This window comes from Durio zibethinus, chromosome 13 (assembly GCF_047325235.1).
Source record: "Durio zibethinus cultivar Kanyao isolate XHJ-2024 chromosome 13, ASM4732523v1, whole genome shotgun sequence".
NCBI lineage: Eukaryota > Viridiplantae > Streptophyta > Magnoliopsida > Malvales > Malvaceae > Durio > Durio zibethinus.
In genome coordinates, this window is record NC_143174.1 from 3,187,727 (window position 1) to 3,202,234 (window position 14,508).

At 31.8% G+C, this 14,508-nt stretch overlaps 2 protein-coding genes and 1 pseudogene across 3 annotated transcripts; all 3 read left to right on the plus strand.

The window, feature by feature from the left end:
- Positions 1-644: 644 nt before the first annotated feature.
- On the plus strand, positions 645-2,918 carry LOC111304377 (ribonuclease MC-like). The gene is made up of 3 exons (XM_022900926.2): positions 645-1,067; positions 1,183-1,372; positions 1,499-2,918. The coding sequence occupies exons 1-3, from the start codon at positions 723-725 to the stop codon at positions 1,738-1,740; spliced, it is 777 nt and encodes a 258-aa protein (XP_022756661.2). The 5' UTR covers positions 645-722; the 3' UTR covers positions 1,741-2,918.
- A 3,548-nt stretch (positions 2,919-6,466) lies between these two features.
- LOC149515238 (ribonuclease 1-like) lies at positions 6,467-7,816 on the plus strand. Its single transcript, XM_089742396.1, has 3 exons — positions 6,467-6,814; positions 6,915-7,104; positions 7,551-7,816. Exons 1-3 carry the CDS (start codon positions 6,467-6,469, stop codon positions 7,790-7,792), a joined length of 780 nt encoding a protein of 259 aa, XP_089598522.1. The 3' UTR covers positions 7,793-7,816.
- Positions 7,817-8,938: 1,122 nt separating this feature from the next.
- On the plus strand, positions 8,939-11,436 carry LOC149515239 (F-box protein At3g07870-like; annotated as a pseudogene). Its single transcript, XR_016327043.1, has 2 exons — positions 8,939-10,196; positions 11,382-11,436. The product of XR_016327043.1 is annotated as an F-box protein At3g07870-like (transcript).
- The last annotated feature ends 3,072 nt before the right edge of the window (positions 11,437-14,508 follow it).

Here is a 14,508-nt window from a genome sequence, read left to right on the forward strand (position 1 = left end):
GACAAAAAATTCTTTGGATGGACAATATTTAAAATCGATTGAGAACCAAGACACTGTCATTCTGATCAAACAAAACTACTTAATAAATACAATGTTCACTTTAAAACCACAGCCATGATAGATGCTGCTCACATGCATGAACTGATCTCTAATGAATATTTTCAAACTTCTTTAAATTTGCTATGAATTACTATTAGTTTTTGTCCAAAATATGAATAACCTCCTCTGTCAAAATATCCCCAAAAAAAAAAAATTGTATAAACAAGATTTTGTTATCTCATTATATCTAGGGAAAACTGAGCTTATATTTTAGTAAAATAGAAATCTAGTGATGATACGTTAAGTTTTAATAAATTAAGTAGGTCACTATTTAATCACGTAAGATTTATCATGATCAAAATAAAAAATTACAAAATCACTCTTATTTATCATGTCTAGCATCGATCCACTACATTTAGGATTAAATTTAGGATTTTGTTTTTGGGATACTCCTTAAAAAAATGAAATCTTGATTAATAAGAAAAATGAACTTCTGTCATTATCAATTAAATTAATCCTTGGTTGTTGTCCGTTTGCAAATTATGAAAATGTGATCATTAATGTAGAGTTCCATTGTACGCGGATATTAGTGTTATAAAAATCACCCTCTTGAATAATTCAATAGACAACCATATAGAGTTGTTGAGTGTTAGTGGAAAGCAAAATTGGCATTGCTTGTAACAATGCCGTGGTATTTATGGGTGGCTGCTGTGGTGGCTTGTGTCTCAGCCTGGTTTGGATTAAATCTACAGCCATTTACCTTCAACACCCTCAGGCTCCAGCGACAATTTGCTACCACAACAGCTCCGAGAGCACCGACGGCGGGGCCGTTCACCTTCTACAAATTGAGTCTGCAATGGCCACCTGCTGTATGTAACTCTGGCGGCATGACTTGCAAGCCTCCTATCCCTAAAATTTTCACCATCCATGGTATTTGGCCACAAGATAACAATGACGTTCCAGTGCCCCCTTACGATCCAACAAATCCTTGTACCAGTGTCACACCTACTCCTGCAACTGATCTCCCAGTACGCGCATGATCATCCTATCAATATTCTATAATTTACTTTCGTTTATGTGAAAGTATTACTTGTTAGTTATCTAACAAATTTTTCTGCCCTTCTTTTTTTTCATTTTTAAAAGACTAAGCTGAATCCAATTCTAAACGACTTAGTATCACTATGGCCAAACTTAAAGGACCCTCAGAGCACGGCGCAAAACTTCCAATTTTGGGAGCATGAATGGACAAAGCATGGAATGTGTTCTGATTACCCTGACCAACCTCGTGACTACTTCAACTCTGCCTTACAGCTCAGGAAAGGCTTAAATCCAGGTGACTATTTCTAGTATATACTTGATTAAACCTTACTCTTTTATGAACCAAATTGCTGGGAACTCATGTTACTTCCACTTCCTAACATATTTTCTCTGATATGCATTAATTATTGTTTTGATCCAGTTATGGGACTTACACCTGGGTCAACTTATACGGTACAACAAGTTGCAGCTGCAGTTCAAAGTGCAGTGGGAGCCTATCCTGAGATTGCTTGCAACAAAGACAAAGTGAAAAAGAAACTTCAACTGTGGGAGATTCGTTTATGCTATAAAAGGGCAATGCCTCCCCAGACGGTCCAAAACTGTCCAAAAAGTTTCTCAGGCCAGTGTCGAAGCCTAAGTGATAATATATATTTCCCTAAGTAGTGCTCCTCACCTCTCGTAAAATCTTTGAATAATGTCCCAAAGTAATGGTAGTAACACTTCGGCCTGCACCACCCTCAATATTTAAGGTTTTTCCTTATGTTCCCTTATTTTTAAAGGTTAATCAGTGTGTTAAATTACTATTTAAGAAAAAAATAAGTTAACTCATGTAAAGATGAGAAGCTCACTTTCCCGAAAAAAAAAACAAAAGATAAATGAAAATTGGTGAAAAAAATGAAAAAAAAAAAAAGGAAAAAGGGATTTAGAGAGAAAAGTACTGTTAAAAAAATAAACAAATCTATACGATAAATTTTGTAAATAAACAAATTTATCTGTGTGGAAAAATGTGTACTATTTGTTACACTTCGTCATCAAAGATGTGGTTACGTTTGGTAAGAGGAAAGAAATAAACAATATAAGCAAAGAAAATGTGCAAAGAAAACTGAGGAACAGTGTGAACAACGCTTAGACCTCACCTTTCCTGATAATAAAAGAAACTAAAAAAGAAGTTCGAAATCAAATTGGTCAACAACCTATAGCTAGGCTAGCTATTTGCAAATCGAGCAAACATTTTTATGACAATGTCTCATAATTAAAATTCACAATAACCAATAAAATAATCTTTTCAATTAAATTAATTTAAAAAAAATGATATTGACCAAATATGAATTTTAAATTACAACACTTATAATTTATTTTATTATTCTTATATTGCAACTTCATATATATAAAAGAAAATCTTCACTTATTGAACGAACTCTCTATTGACGTATTAAAAAATTTGTAGAAAGGTAAATTAATAAATACTCAAAAAGAAAAAAAAAAGAGAAAAACATGTTTGGTAGACAATAAGCCACAAAAATTTCTTTGGAAAGACAATATATTTAAAATCAACCAAGAAATTGTCATTCCAATAAAATAAAACTTTTTAAAAAATGCTATGATCACATGCATAAAAATCACAACCATGTTACATAGATGAAAAAAAAGTTCATATATTATAATCTAAACACCTTATGTTGCTGCTCACATACATGAACTGAACTCAAATGAATAATTTATTATTTTTTAAAATTTACTATGAATTACTATTCGTTATGTCCTCTTTCAGAAAAAAATCCAAAAACAAAATTGTATACTATACGAAAATAAAATAAGATGCAGCGTTATACTTATTTATTGAAGGCTGGTGTGGTGGCTTGTCTCTCATTCGCATAACTGGTATCTGGCAGATCCACAGGCATTTGTCCTGTACAACTACAAACTCAATGATCTCCAATGTCCATTAGTTTCTAACAGCAGCAGCAGGTCCAGTACTGCTTCAGTGACGACTTTCGCCTTCTACAAGTTCAGCCTCCAATGGCCGCCTTCTACTTATACTTTCACCACTACTCCTCCTCCAGCGAGTACTGATGAAATGCCGAACCTTTAGGCAAGGATAGGATCAGACTTTCAAGCTGGTACTGGCGAAATTTCAAAATTATACTACTTTTTCTGATGGGGTGCATGATTGGTTCTTTGAATACTTCCGGTTGATAAAGTGTGGCACCGCCTATGCACATCAAATTTGTTTGTTGTTGCAATCCCATCAGTTTACATCAATAAATTATATATATATATATATATATATGTGGGTGTGTGTGATTGTCGAATCATGTTCACTTAGGTCCTACGTATCTCCACAAACTATTCCCTTAGATCAAAAATTTATAGTAAGCAAAAAAAAAAAAAAAAGAGTATTGTTGAAGTAGTGTAATCAGCTTGCTAGTGTATGGAACGGCTATCTCTCTTGGCCTTCCGACCTACAACCTATTCATTACAGCCCGCCCATCTTTATACGACCATCTTGTCCGAGAATTCCTTTGATGCTGGTCTCGTATAAAAGAGAAGAGAAAGGCTGAATTTAGGAGCGCTGTTTTCATCGAACTACAAATATCATAAGAGAAGAAGTTGAATAAGAAGTGAATCTAATAAATATTTAATTTTTTATAATCTTATATTCAGATTGGATGTATTTATTTATTGTCATTTGATTTTAAGTTAGATGTTTAACAAAATATTAGAATCAAAATTGCTTTTCATTACCCTTTCAAAATCTATCATGTGAAAATTTTATTTTATCTTCACTTACTTACATGTGATGGAAGTTTAGTAAAACAGTATAATTTCATATATAATAATATTTAATTTTTTTATTTATTATCAATTAATTTTAAATTAAATATTTAACAAGTATAACCCAAACTCCAATTGAATTTGTTGCTAATTAACATTACAATCATGTTGCTTCAGCAGAATCTGCGTTCCGTTTTGTTTGACTTCTCTTCCTTTTAACAACCACATTTTTAAAGAAGTCAAAGTCATTATACCAATTCCACCAAATTAACATAAAGAGGCCTTTTTTTTTTTTTTTCCTTCAGCCAATAGTAGAATTTTATTAAGAATTTAATACATATTGTTAATCCAAACATAAGAAAAAGCTTTAGGTACAACATTCCCCAAAACAAAGCACCTAAAAGTCAATTATAGCCAAGCATGAAGAAAAACAGAACAATTTTCTCCCATTTTTGCAAGGAATCTAAGAAATAGTTAGCCTCCCTTTAAATGTGAACAAACTACACCACTACAACGACTTCTCTTAATAATCTATATATCAATCTCAGCAAAGATCATTTATTGTTTCCAAAGTCAAGAATCCTTATTACATACACAGCTAACAGTCACCATAGAATGTGTTGATCGAAAGAAAGATGCAAGCTGTCCATAAAAGACACAAAACTGCTTCATCGAGAATTTTCATATTTTCATTTCTATCAAGTTCCCACACTAGATTGTCTTTTGTGTTTGTCCTCGGTGAGTTTCAATAACAATGGCCTGCAACTTCTTTAATAGTTCATTTTCCATTCAAAAGCTATCACATAATTCGAAAATTTCATTCCCTTGAATTGATATTTACTAACTCAGCAGCTATACATTTCTTGTCTACTGCCACATAGAAAAGTCTAGGATAAGTACAAAAGCTCCTCCATTTGAATGAACTCATTTAAATCAGCAATCCCAACTCCATCAAAAGTGCACCCCCTCCTCTCATCTGAGTACCTAATAGTATTAAATAGAAGGGAGTTAAATATGTATACTTAGACAAATTCAGTGTATAGCTATATTTCATGCAATCACTTTTAAAAATTGATATTTAATAAATTTGATATGCAAATTCCAATATTTATAACTCATTCTTTTATCTCTAAACTGCCACATTGATCTTTACATAATGAGACATCCCGTATACCTAAAAAAATATATATATTTAGACAACATCCATCTTCATCTATATTTGGCTTATTTATATATGGAGGAGGGATCAACTTATATAATATTATATATATTTTTTTAGTTTTACATATATTTTTAACTATTGATTTCAACATTTTTTGAATTTTACACATTTTCAAACTCTTGATTTTAATAATCTAAGGATAAGAGAAACAAGTAAAAATAAAAAAATAAAATTTTTTTTTCAGAATCTATTGAAATCAATGGTTAAAAAAAAATATTTATATATATATATATGTATATAAAGATTTAACATGTTGGTACGAGGATCTGTGTGCAGAAAATGATAGTAATTTTTTTTTTAAGAAAATTTATATCTCGAGATATTATTATTCTCAATTTGACAAATATCATTAATTGAAAATGGGTGCATAGCAAATGTGAACAATTTTTGTGTGAGGTTACGTTTGGTAGGAGGAAAGAAATAAACAAAATATAAGCCAGGAGAACTTCGCAACAATGTGAACAACCTTTAGACCTTACCTTTTCCTAATAATAAAAGAAACTAAAAAAAAAAAAAAGTTCATGATGAAATTGGTCAACACCCTAGCTGGGCTTGCTACTTGCAAATCGAGCAAACTTTTAATTGACACTCTCATAATTAAGATTCATAATAATCAATAAAATAATATGTTGAATTTAAAACTTAATTTAATTTTTTTGTACAATAATTCTTAAAAAAAAATTATATTCAATAGATATTGAAATTCAAGATCTAACACTTATAATTTTTAATACTGTTTTTATACAACAACCTCATATATAAAATAAAATAAAATAAAATAACACTTATTTATTGCACGAACTCTTTCTCTTAACGTATTAAAAATGTAGTAAGGTAAATTAACAAATACCCAAAAAGAAAAAGACAAAAACATGTTTGGTAGAAAAATAAGCTACAAAAAGTGGAGCCACTTTTTTTTTTTAGTATAATAAAAGCATCAATTTTAAGATAAAAGAAGGAATTACAGAGTTACTCTTACTTATCGTGTTTATACATAATTATTATTATTTTATAAGAAATCAAGAATATTTTCAAGACTTTATCTAAATTTAATTAAATTTTTTAAACGATTTTAGGAGTATTTTCTTCACCTTGATCTAATGTATTAATAATTTTATTATTCTTGGAGTGCTCTTTTGGAAAGTCAAATCCTGGTTAAAAAAAATTAAACTTTCTCATTAATTATCATAGAATTAATTCTTATGGTTGTCCATACGCAAGAAGATGTGATAATTAATGTATTGTCTAACTAAAATAAATTATCAATATCAAAGTTTCATTGTACGCGCATATATTGGTGTTATAAAAAGCCGTCCCCTTGAACATTGCAATAGGCAACCGTATAGAGTTCTTGAGTGTTGGAAGAAAGCAAAATTGGCATTGGTTTTAATAATGTCGTCGTATTTATGGGTGGGTGCTGTGGTGGCTGCTCTCTTAGCCTGTTTTGCATTAAATCTATGGCCATTTACGTTGAACACCAACAAAATCCAGCCGCAATTTGATACCACAACAGCCCCGGGAACGCCGACGATGGCGCCGACGCCGTTCTGCTTCTACAAACTCAGTCTGCAATGGCCACCTGCTATATGTAATTCTGGCATGTCTTGCAAACCAGCTACTCCTCGCGAATTCACCATCCATGGCATATGGCCACATGATAGCAATGACAATCCAGTGCCCCCTTACGATCCAACATATCCTTGTACAAGTGTCACACCTACTCCTGCCCGTAATCTCCGAGTACGCACATTTTTTTACTTTCATTTATGTGAAATTGTATTAATTTTTCAGTTATGTGACATTTGTTTCAGCCCCTCTTTTTTTTTTTCTTGTTTAAAAGACTGAGCTGAATCCAATTCTAAGTGACTTACAATCACAATGGCCAAACCTAAAGGACCCTCAGAACTTGAACGCTAACTTCATGTTTTGGGAACATGAATGGGAAGATCATGGAATGTGTTCTGATTACTCTAACAAACCCCGTCACTACTTCAACTCTGTTTTACAGCTTATGAAAGGCTTAAATCCAGGTGACTATATCTCGCACATACTTAGCTGCTAATATTATATATATATATATATGTGAAGTATGAACTAGTATTAATTTTTCTCATGTTTATTTGCTTATTTTAAGGGTTTAACTTTATAATATCTTGAAAATGATTCTATTGAATCCGATTGTGTTAGTTCATGCAATAAGCTTTTTGCATTCAATATGTTTGTGGTATAAATTTCAGCCTTTACAACAACCATTTATCTTCTTCTCAAGGACCACCTTTATTAAAAAAAATTCCATTGCTATTTGTAATTTTTACTTATATATATTCATATAATCTCATAAAATGGTTGATTATAATGGAATATCGGCAGCCCAATTAAACTTTACTCATTTATGAACCAAATTGCTAGGAATTCATGTTGCTTCCACTTCCTAATGTATTGTCTCTGATATGCATTAATTATTGTTTGGATCCAGTTATGGGACTAACACCTGGATCAAGTTATACGGTACAACAAGTTGCAGCTTCAGTTCATACAGCATTGGGAGCCTATCCAGAGATTAATTGCAACAGAGATAAAGCGAGTAAGACACTTCAACTGTCGGAGATTCGTTTATGCTATAAAAGGGCAATGCCTCCCCAGGCGATCCAAAACTGTCCGAAAAGTTTCTCAGGCCAGTGTAAAAGCCTGATTGATGTTATATATTTCACTAACTAGCTAGCGCTCCTCTCCTCTCATAAAATCTTTGAATAATGTCCAAAAATAAAGGTTGTAACACTTCGGCCTGCACCACCCTGATCAATATTTTTAATAAATGTTATCAGTGTCACACTGGTTAAATCAATATTTAAAAAAAAAAGTAATTAGTGTAGTGTTTATTCTTGAATTTAGTAAAATAATGCATAAAATGCAATTTTTTTAATTACCATTTTAATTATCTTTAATTAATGTTCAGGAATGAACCCATCAGAGAGAACACTACATTTATTTCCGGCAGTCATTATTCTGGACGTGACAAGCATCATTGTATCAATAATATTGAGAATAGATTGCAAATACAACAATTTTTTTGTTTGGAAGCTTGTGAATTTGTTATGCTTCATGAAAAAGTTGAAATTATACTAGGAAGGAATAGAGAAAATCACCATCAACATGAAAATGTGTTTCGTAAAAAAGTAAAACTTTAATCATTTGTAATATGGATTTAAGATATAATTCAAATGATTCACATGTTTCCTCTTTAAGAGATTAATTTTTATAAAACTGATAGGCTCTCCTTTTTTATAAAACTGATAGGCTCTCCTTTCCTAACAAGAAACCAAGAATATTGATAAAATAAATGAAAAATCAGTGAAAAAAATTGGGAAAAAAAAGGAAACAAAGGATGTAAAGGGATCACTTTCGTTTTCTCCATTTCTCTTCAATATTTTAGTTTAATCTTGTTGAAAACATTCAGCCAAAAGATCCATAACCAGATAATGACAATCTCTCATTGATACCTCGTTATTCTTGTTGATAAATCCCTCTCTACTCTCAACTCTTCGTTTTGTTAATTATTATATTCAATTTTTATAGCATTTTAGTGTATTTATTCAGTTATAAAATTCCAGTTTTTTTTTTTTATCTGTGGTCCAAGCTAAAGTCTACTGTAGCTCTCGGTATTCTATTCACAATATTTTAATGTTTTTTATTTTATTTATAAAATTACATGTACGATTTTTTTCATATTCATTAAATTTTCAAAAATATAAATATAAATTTTTATTAAAAAAAATAAATTATAAGCAACGGAGTGCCTGTAGATGCCGTACTTTTTTTTTTTTTTTTTATATCAACTCACCTAGCGAATATAAATAAAGTCATTAATTAGAAACAAAGCAAATAAGAAAGATAAGAAGGGAAAAATGCAGGGGTGGAGCAAAAGCAAAATTGAGCTACCAGAGACGGTGGTGATGGAAATCCTCTCAAAGCTTCCAGTTAGATCCCTCACACGTTTCAGGTGCGCTTGTAAGCCGTGGTGTTCTTCTTTTCAAACCTCTCATTTTATTACAAAACATCAGCATAACAATCTAAAAAAAAACAACCTTAATCTCCTCCTCAAACGTTGTCATGGTAACACCCGTGATGACATCCATTATTTCTCTGCACTTTCAACTGAAAAAGGCCAAAACTTTTTAGTAAAAGAGAATATTCACTTACCCTTTTTTCAGAATTGTTGGTTTGCTCCTGTAGTTTCTGGTCCTTGTAATGGATTGCTGTGTTTACATGATGCTGGTAAGGTTTCCCTTTGGAACCCATCAACCAGAGAGTTTAAAATCCTTCCTCAATCCTCTGTCCAACGCCCTCCTTCCGTAGAATCCACTAGTTTTGGTTGCCTTGGATTTGGGTTTGATTCTAAAACTGATGACTACAAAGTTGTAAGATTTGTTACTAATTATTTTGAGGAGAATGAAGAAGAAGGATTTCTAGCTGATTGGAACAACCAAGTTGAGTTGTATTCACTTAAAAGTGATTCCTGGAAGGAAATTTCAGTTCCTGAGGCACATCCTTATGGTTCTCCTTTGTTTAATAATTACATAAATGGGTTTTATTATTGGCAGGCAACTTGGGATTCTGATTACCGTATTCTTTCATTTGACGTGGCTAATGAAAACTTTTCAACTTTACCTTTGCCAAAGTTTGGTGGGTCTTTAGCACAATATTATTTGCAACTTCTGGACTTTAATGGATTGCTGGGTGCTATTGTTTACCCAAGAGAGGGAACTGAAAAGTCTTTTGATTTATGGGTTATGGATGGATCATGGACTAGACAATTTAGTGTTGGATCTGTTTCTGGAATTGAGAGGCCATTGGGGTTTTGGAAAAATGGTGAATTGTTTCTTGAGGGCTCAAATCATGAACTAGTGCTGTTTGATCCCTCCACCCGAGAGCTTAAGAATCTTGGTATCCATGCTTATCAGAATTCAATGCAGCTTATTCCTTATGTTGAGAGCTTGGTTCCAAACAATGGAAGATCAGAGCATGAGGAACGTATAATACGTCAGTCAGCTGGAGACACATCAAATAGATATTGAAAACGATGAGGGATAGGGAAATAGAACAAAAGGGCTAAGCTTTCATGGTAATTTTTTTCTCTTGATAAATACTTATGCAGTTTATGTTGATTATGTTATCTTGTCAGCTTATCCAATAATGCTGTTATTGTTTGGATTTTATGTCAAAGATTTGGCCTCTTCAGGGTGTTTACCTGGTACTGAAACAACCTGGTTTGTAAATTTGCAGAAATACAGTCGTACTTTAAGATATGTTTTTACCTTTATTATGGTAGTTTACTTTTACTGTTTGTTTTTGGTTGTTTTTGTGAATTTGCAAGATTTCTGCCTAGAGAATTGCGTAGTTGTTTACCCTTATCTGTAGAATTTTGGTAGTTTAGTCAATCTTTGTGACCTTCTTCTTTTTTCAGAAAACCAATGAGGGTTTGATGCCTAGATTGGTGCAACTATTGTTTACTCTGATTGCAAAGTTCGGTATGTGTGCCTTGTGTTGCTTAGGAACAAAAGAAGGAAGAAAAAAAAGAGTTTTAGGCCTTTAGCTCAAGTTAAGTAAACATGCAGATTTATAGTTTTGGTCCTCATAGGCATTTTAAGAAAATAATTTAAATAATTTTACAAAATTCTTTGCTTTAAAAGTCTCAAATATTAAAATAATGCAGTCTCTCACAGCAGTTATATGTATGAATTAGCATTAGTTCAAGAAGTAAATCATTTTTTAGTTATACTTTTGCAATAAATTCATGTGAGTGATGTTGAAGGGCTTGGAGCAATGCCTGTTATTGTTGATAATGAATTTGTTTTCATTACCAAAACAGAGGTTCATACATTAAAAATGTGGTGACAAAAGCACTAGATGTTGTCTACTTCATTTTTTTTCTTGAAATGCATTCTTTATGGTTATTTGTAAACATTGGAATGTAAGCTTATGTGCCGTCTGTAATCTCAGTTTCTAAATCTTCCATACTTAAATACCATCTGTAGGTTAATAGATTTAACGAGCACAGAAAAATGAAAATATTTTGTAGTTGGGAACTGATGTTCTTGCTTTTGTTCGTTTGTGTTTAATCAGTTTGGCTATGCTTTAAGATAGTTGTGGCAATATTTACTTAAGCTGCTTGGTTCAGGGTGCCCCTGTTTTAATCTAAAATTTTGTTCCCTGGGCTCGGCGTTTTTTTTGCCTCATAACATTTCATTTGTAGGGTTCTAAAATAGTATGATTTTTAGCAGTGAATTTAACTTTTTGTCCTCCGCAGGGTTTGTCAACCTTGTAACCAAAGATAGTTTATTGAAGAATGGTGTAAAGGTAAACTTGATATTCAGGTTTATATTTGAAGTGTCATTTTTCTTTGGTACCTTTTATTGATATGTTGAATTTATGATATGTTTTATTTTGGAAACATCTTGGTGATAATTTTGGTTTCAATAGTTATGTCATGGAATAAAAGTAAGGTCATTAAACTTCTTTAACGACATCTGGCTTGGCAACTGGTTCTTCATCTGGTCGGAAAAAGACCTCTTTCCTGAGAAGTGCCAGTTTCAAGTTTCTCCATTATGTTAGTGTTCCTTGGAATGTATGAAAAGAGGGTGTATGAATCGTACTTGCTGGGTGTTAATCAGTGTGGCAAGAATATGTTATGAGATGGAGATGAATATCCATGTTGCTGACTAGCAGGGGTGTTTTATAGCAGAGAAATGACATTTTAGTTTATGCAATAAGCCAAAAGAAAATGGAACCACATATTTTCTTTACTTAAATGTTTGTTATTAGCCACATTTGAGACAGCTTCACCATCTTTCTCATTTTGTGCAGGTCAAAGATAAAAAGTCTGGTACAGAGAAGCATACAGGGAAAAGAAACCTTTGGTCCGGGAGAGTTGCATCTGCTACGAGCTTAACTCGACTTATTCTTCTCCTTGTGTTTTTGATTGATCTATCATATGGTGACACTAGTGCTATGAATCCATGGCTAATATTTCCCATAGTATCTTTCTTAACTGTGTGGTGCTACCATCAATACTCGAGCTTCTTTGGTTATCTCGATAATATATTATTACCTTCTGCATGGAGAATGGCAATTTCCCATCCAATCTATTATAACCGTATTTTCATATTTCTGAAGTAACATTAAGATACAAGGTAAAGCCTAGGAGAACATAACTATGCGAAAGTTACGTTCCACAAAATAAGAAATATAAAGTATAAAAATAGGTGAATTGGGAGGAAATCAATGGAGCATAGACATGTCTATATGTATGGAAAAAAAAACTCTTTTTTCTTTCCTTGTGTTGATTCAATGCTTAAACTTATATCATTTGCATAGTTTTATCTAAGAATATTTTACTCAGTAGCCTTCATTGAGAATTTTATAAGTTCTAATTATATAAATTATGTTCACCCTTTGGAAACTACTCCAAACTTGAACCTTTTTTTTTTTTTAGAATTGTTTTTAGGCAACCTTTGATCAACAATTATGATTTTGGAAGATACCCTTAACCTCATCACAGGAAATATGAAAAAAAAAAAAAATTATAATCTGAAGGTGTTAAAATCATTAATTAGAAAACAAATTTTTAACTTTTTTTTTATTATGAAAATTACATATAATAACCAGTTAGATCATATGTGGTTCAATTTTTAAAATAGTGCATAATATTATAAATTTTTAAAATAGAATCGATTTTTATTTGAAATCGATTCGATTCGAATAAAATTATATTTTAATTGAGTTTGGTTCGGTTTATCGGTTTTTAAATTTTAAATTTTAAATTTTTTATATATTATTTTAATAAAAATTTTAATATATTTAAATAAATTTATATATAAAATAATTATTTTGATTTTATAAAAATTTAAATATATATATAAATTAATAAAAATATATAATTCAATTCGATTCATTCTTTTTTTATTTCTCATATTCCGATTAGAAATCTTATATGAACTTAATGTAGACACTCCATTTTATTTAAGGTTATTTAGGATTAATTCGAATTGAGCTTTAAGGTTTAGCCTATACGGTGTTGGATTTACCATTTGAGTTTTGGGTTTAATCTGGACTTTCAACTAGACCAAGCTCATTTACTCTTATAATTATCTTTATTTGTTGGGGATAAATAAAATGATAAACTGTAATATTGGATTTAAGCTAAAGGAAAAAGTTGTTGGGATTAAGGTTGAAATTAAAAGAGATAATGCATCAAAATCCCTTCAACTGAATCTGATTTTTTATCTTGAATTTCATTCCTTATTTAAAATAAGACAATTACACAGAAATTAGGGAGAAAACAGAGCAATTACACAGAAACTAGTGGGAAATTACACGGAGAAGCACAATCACAATTAGTGAGAAATTATAAAGCATCAGCCAAAAAACACTTTCTACCACCCTAAACCCAAAAATAATCACCACTGTCACTTTTAACCCAATACTTTTAACCCCCTCATCAACCTCAATCCATCACTGCCAACAATTTGCACCACGTTCACTCAGCTACAAAGACCACAAACAGGAACAGCAATTGGCTCAAGAAAATCTCCCTCAACCCATTGCTCTCTACCTTCCACTACCTAAACCAACCCTTACAACCAGTTCAGCCGAATTATCATGTGCAACACAACCTTCAGATATCAAATAGAACCCAACAGAAAGCCAATATAATTAATCAACAACAACCTACAATACCAACCATAATTACACAGCAACTAGTGGAAAATTACACAAAAAAGTACAATCACAACCAATGGAAAATTGTATAAAAAGCATCGGCAAAAAAACACATTTTATTACCCTAAACCCAAAAATAATCACCACTACCACTTTTGACCCAATACTCTCAACTTCCTTGTTAACCTTAATCCATCATTACCAACAATTCTCACCATGTTCACTCAGCTACAAAAGGCCTTAATTCAACTAAATAAGAAAAGCAATCAACTTAAAAAAATTCCCCTAACCCATTGCTCTCTACCTTCCACTACTTAAACTAACCCTTACTACCAGTTCAGCCAAACCATCATTTGCAACACAACCCTCAGATATCAAATACAACCTAATAGAAAGCCATCATAATCAATCAACAATAACCCATAATACCAACCATAATCTAAGAGAGCAAACTACTGAAGCAGAAGCCAAAACAGCACTTTCATCGTCGACAACCTCACTAGTAACAAAAAAGAATAAGCCCTATCAAAATCCATTGTCAATAAGCCATAAAAAAAGTAAAAATATCATCAAATTCATAAACACAACAGTCAAGTCTTAGTAAATATGAAGTTACAAAAGTTTTCAAAACTTTTTGTCTTAACAGTGGCAGTGCCGGTGATAACCCATAATGGAGAAGACTTTTGGGAGATTAAAAATGATAGAAGTGTAAAATG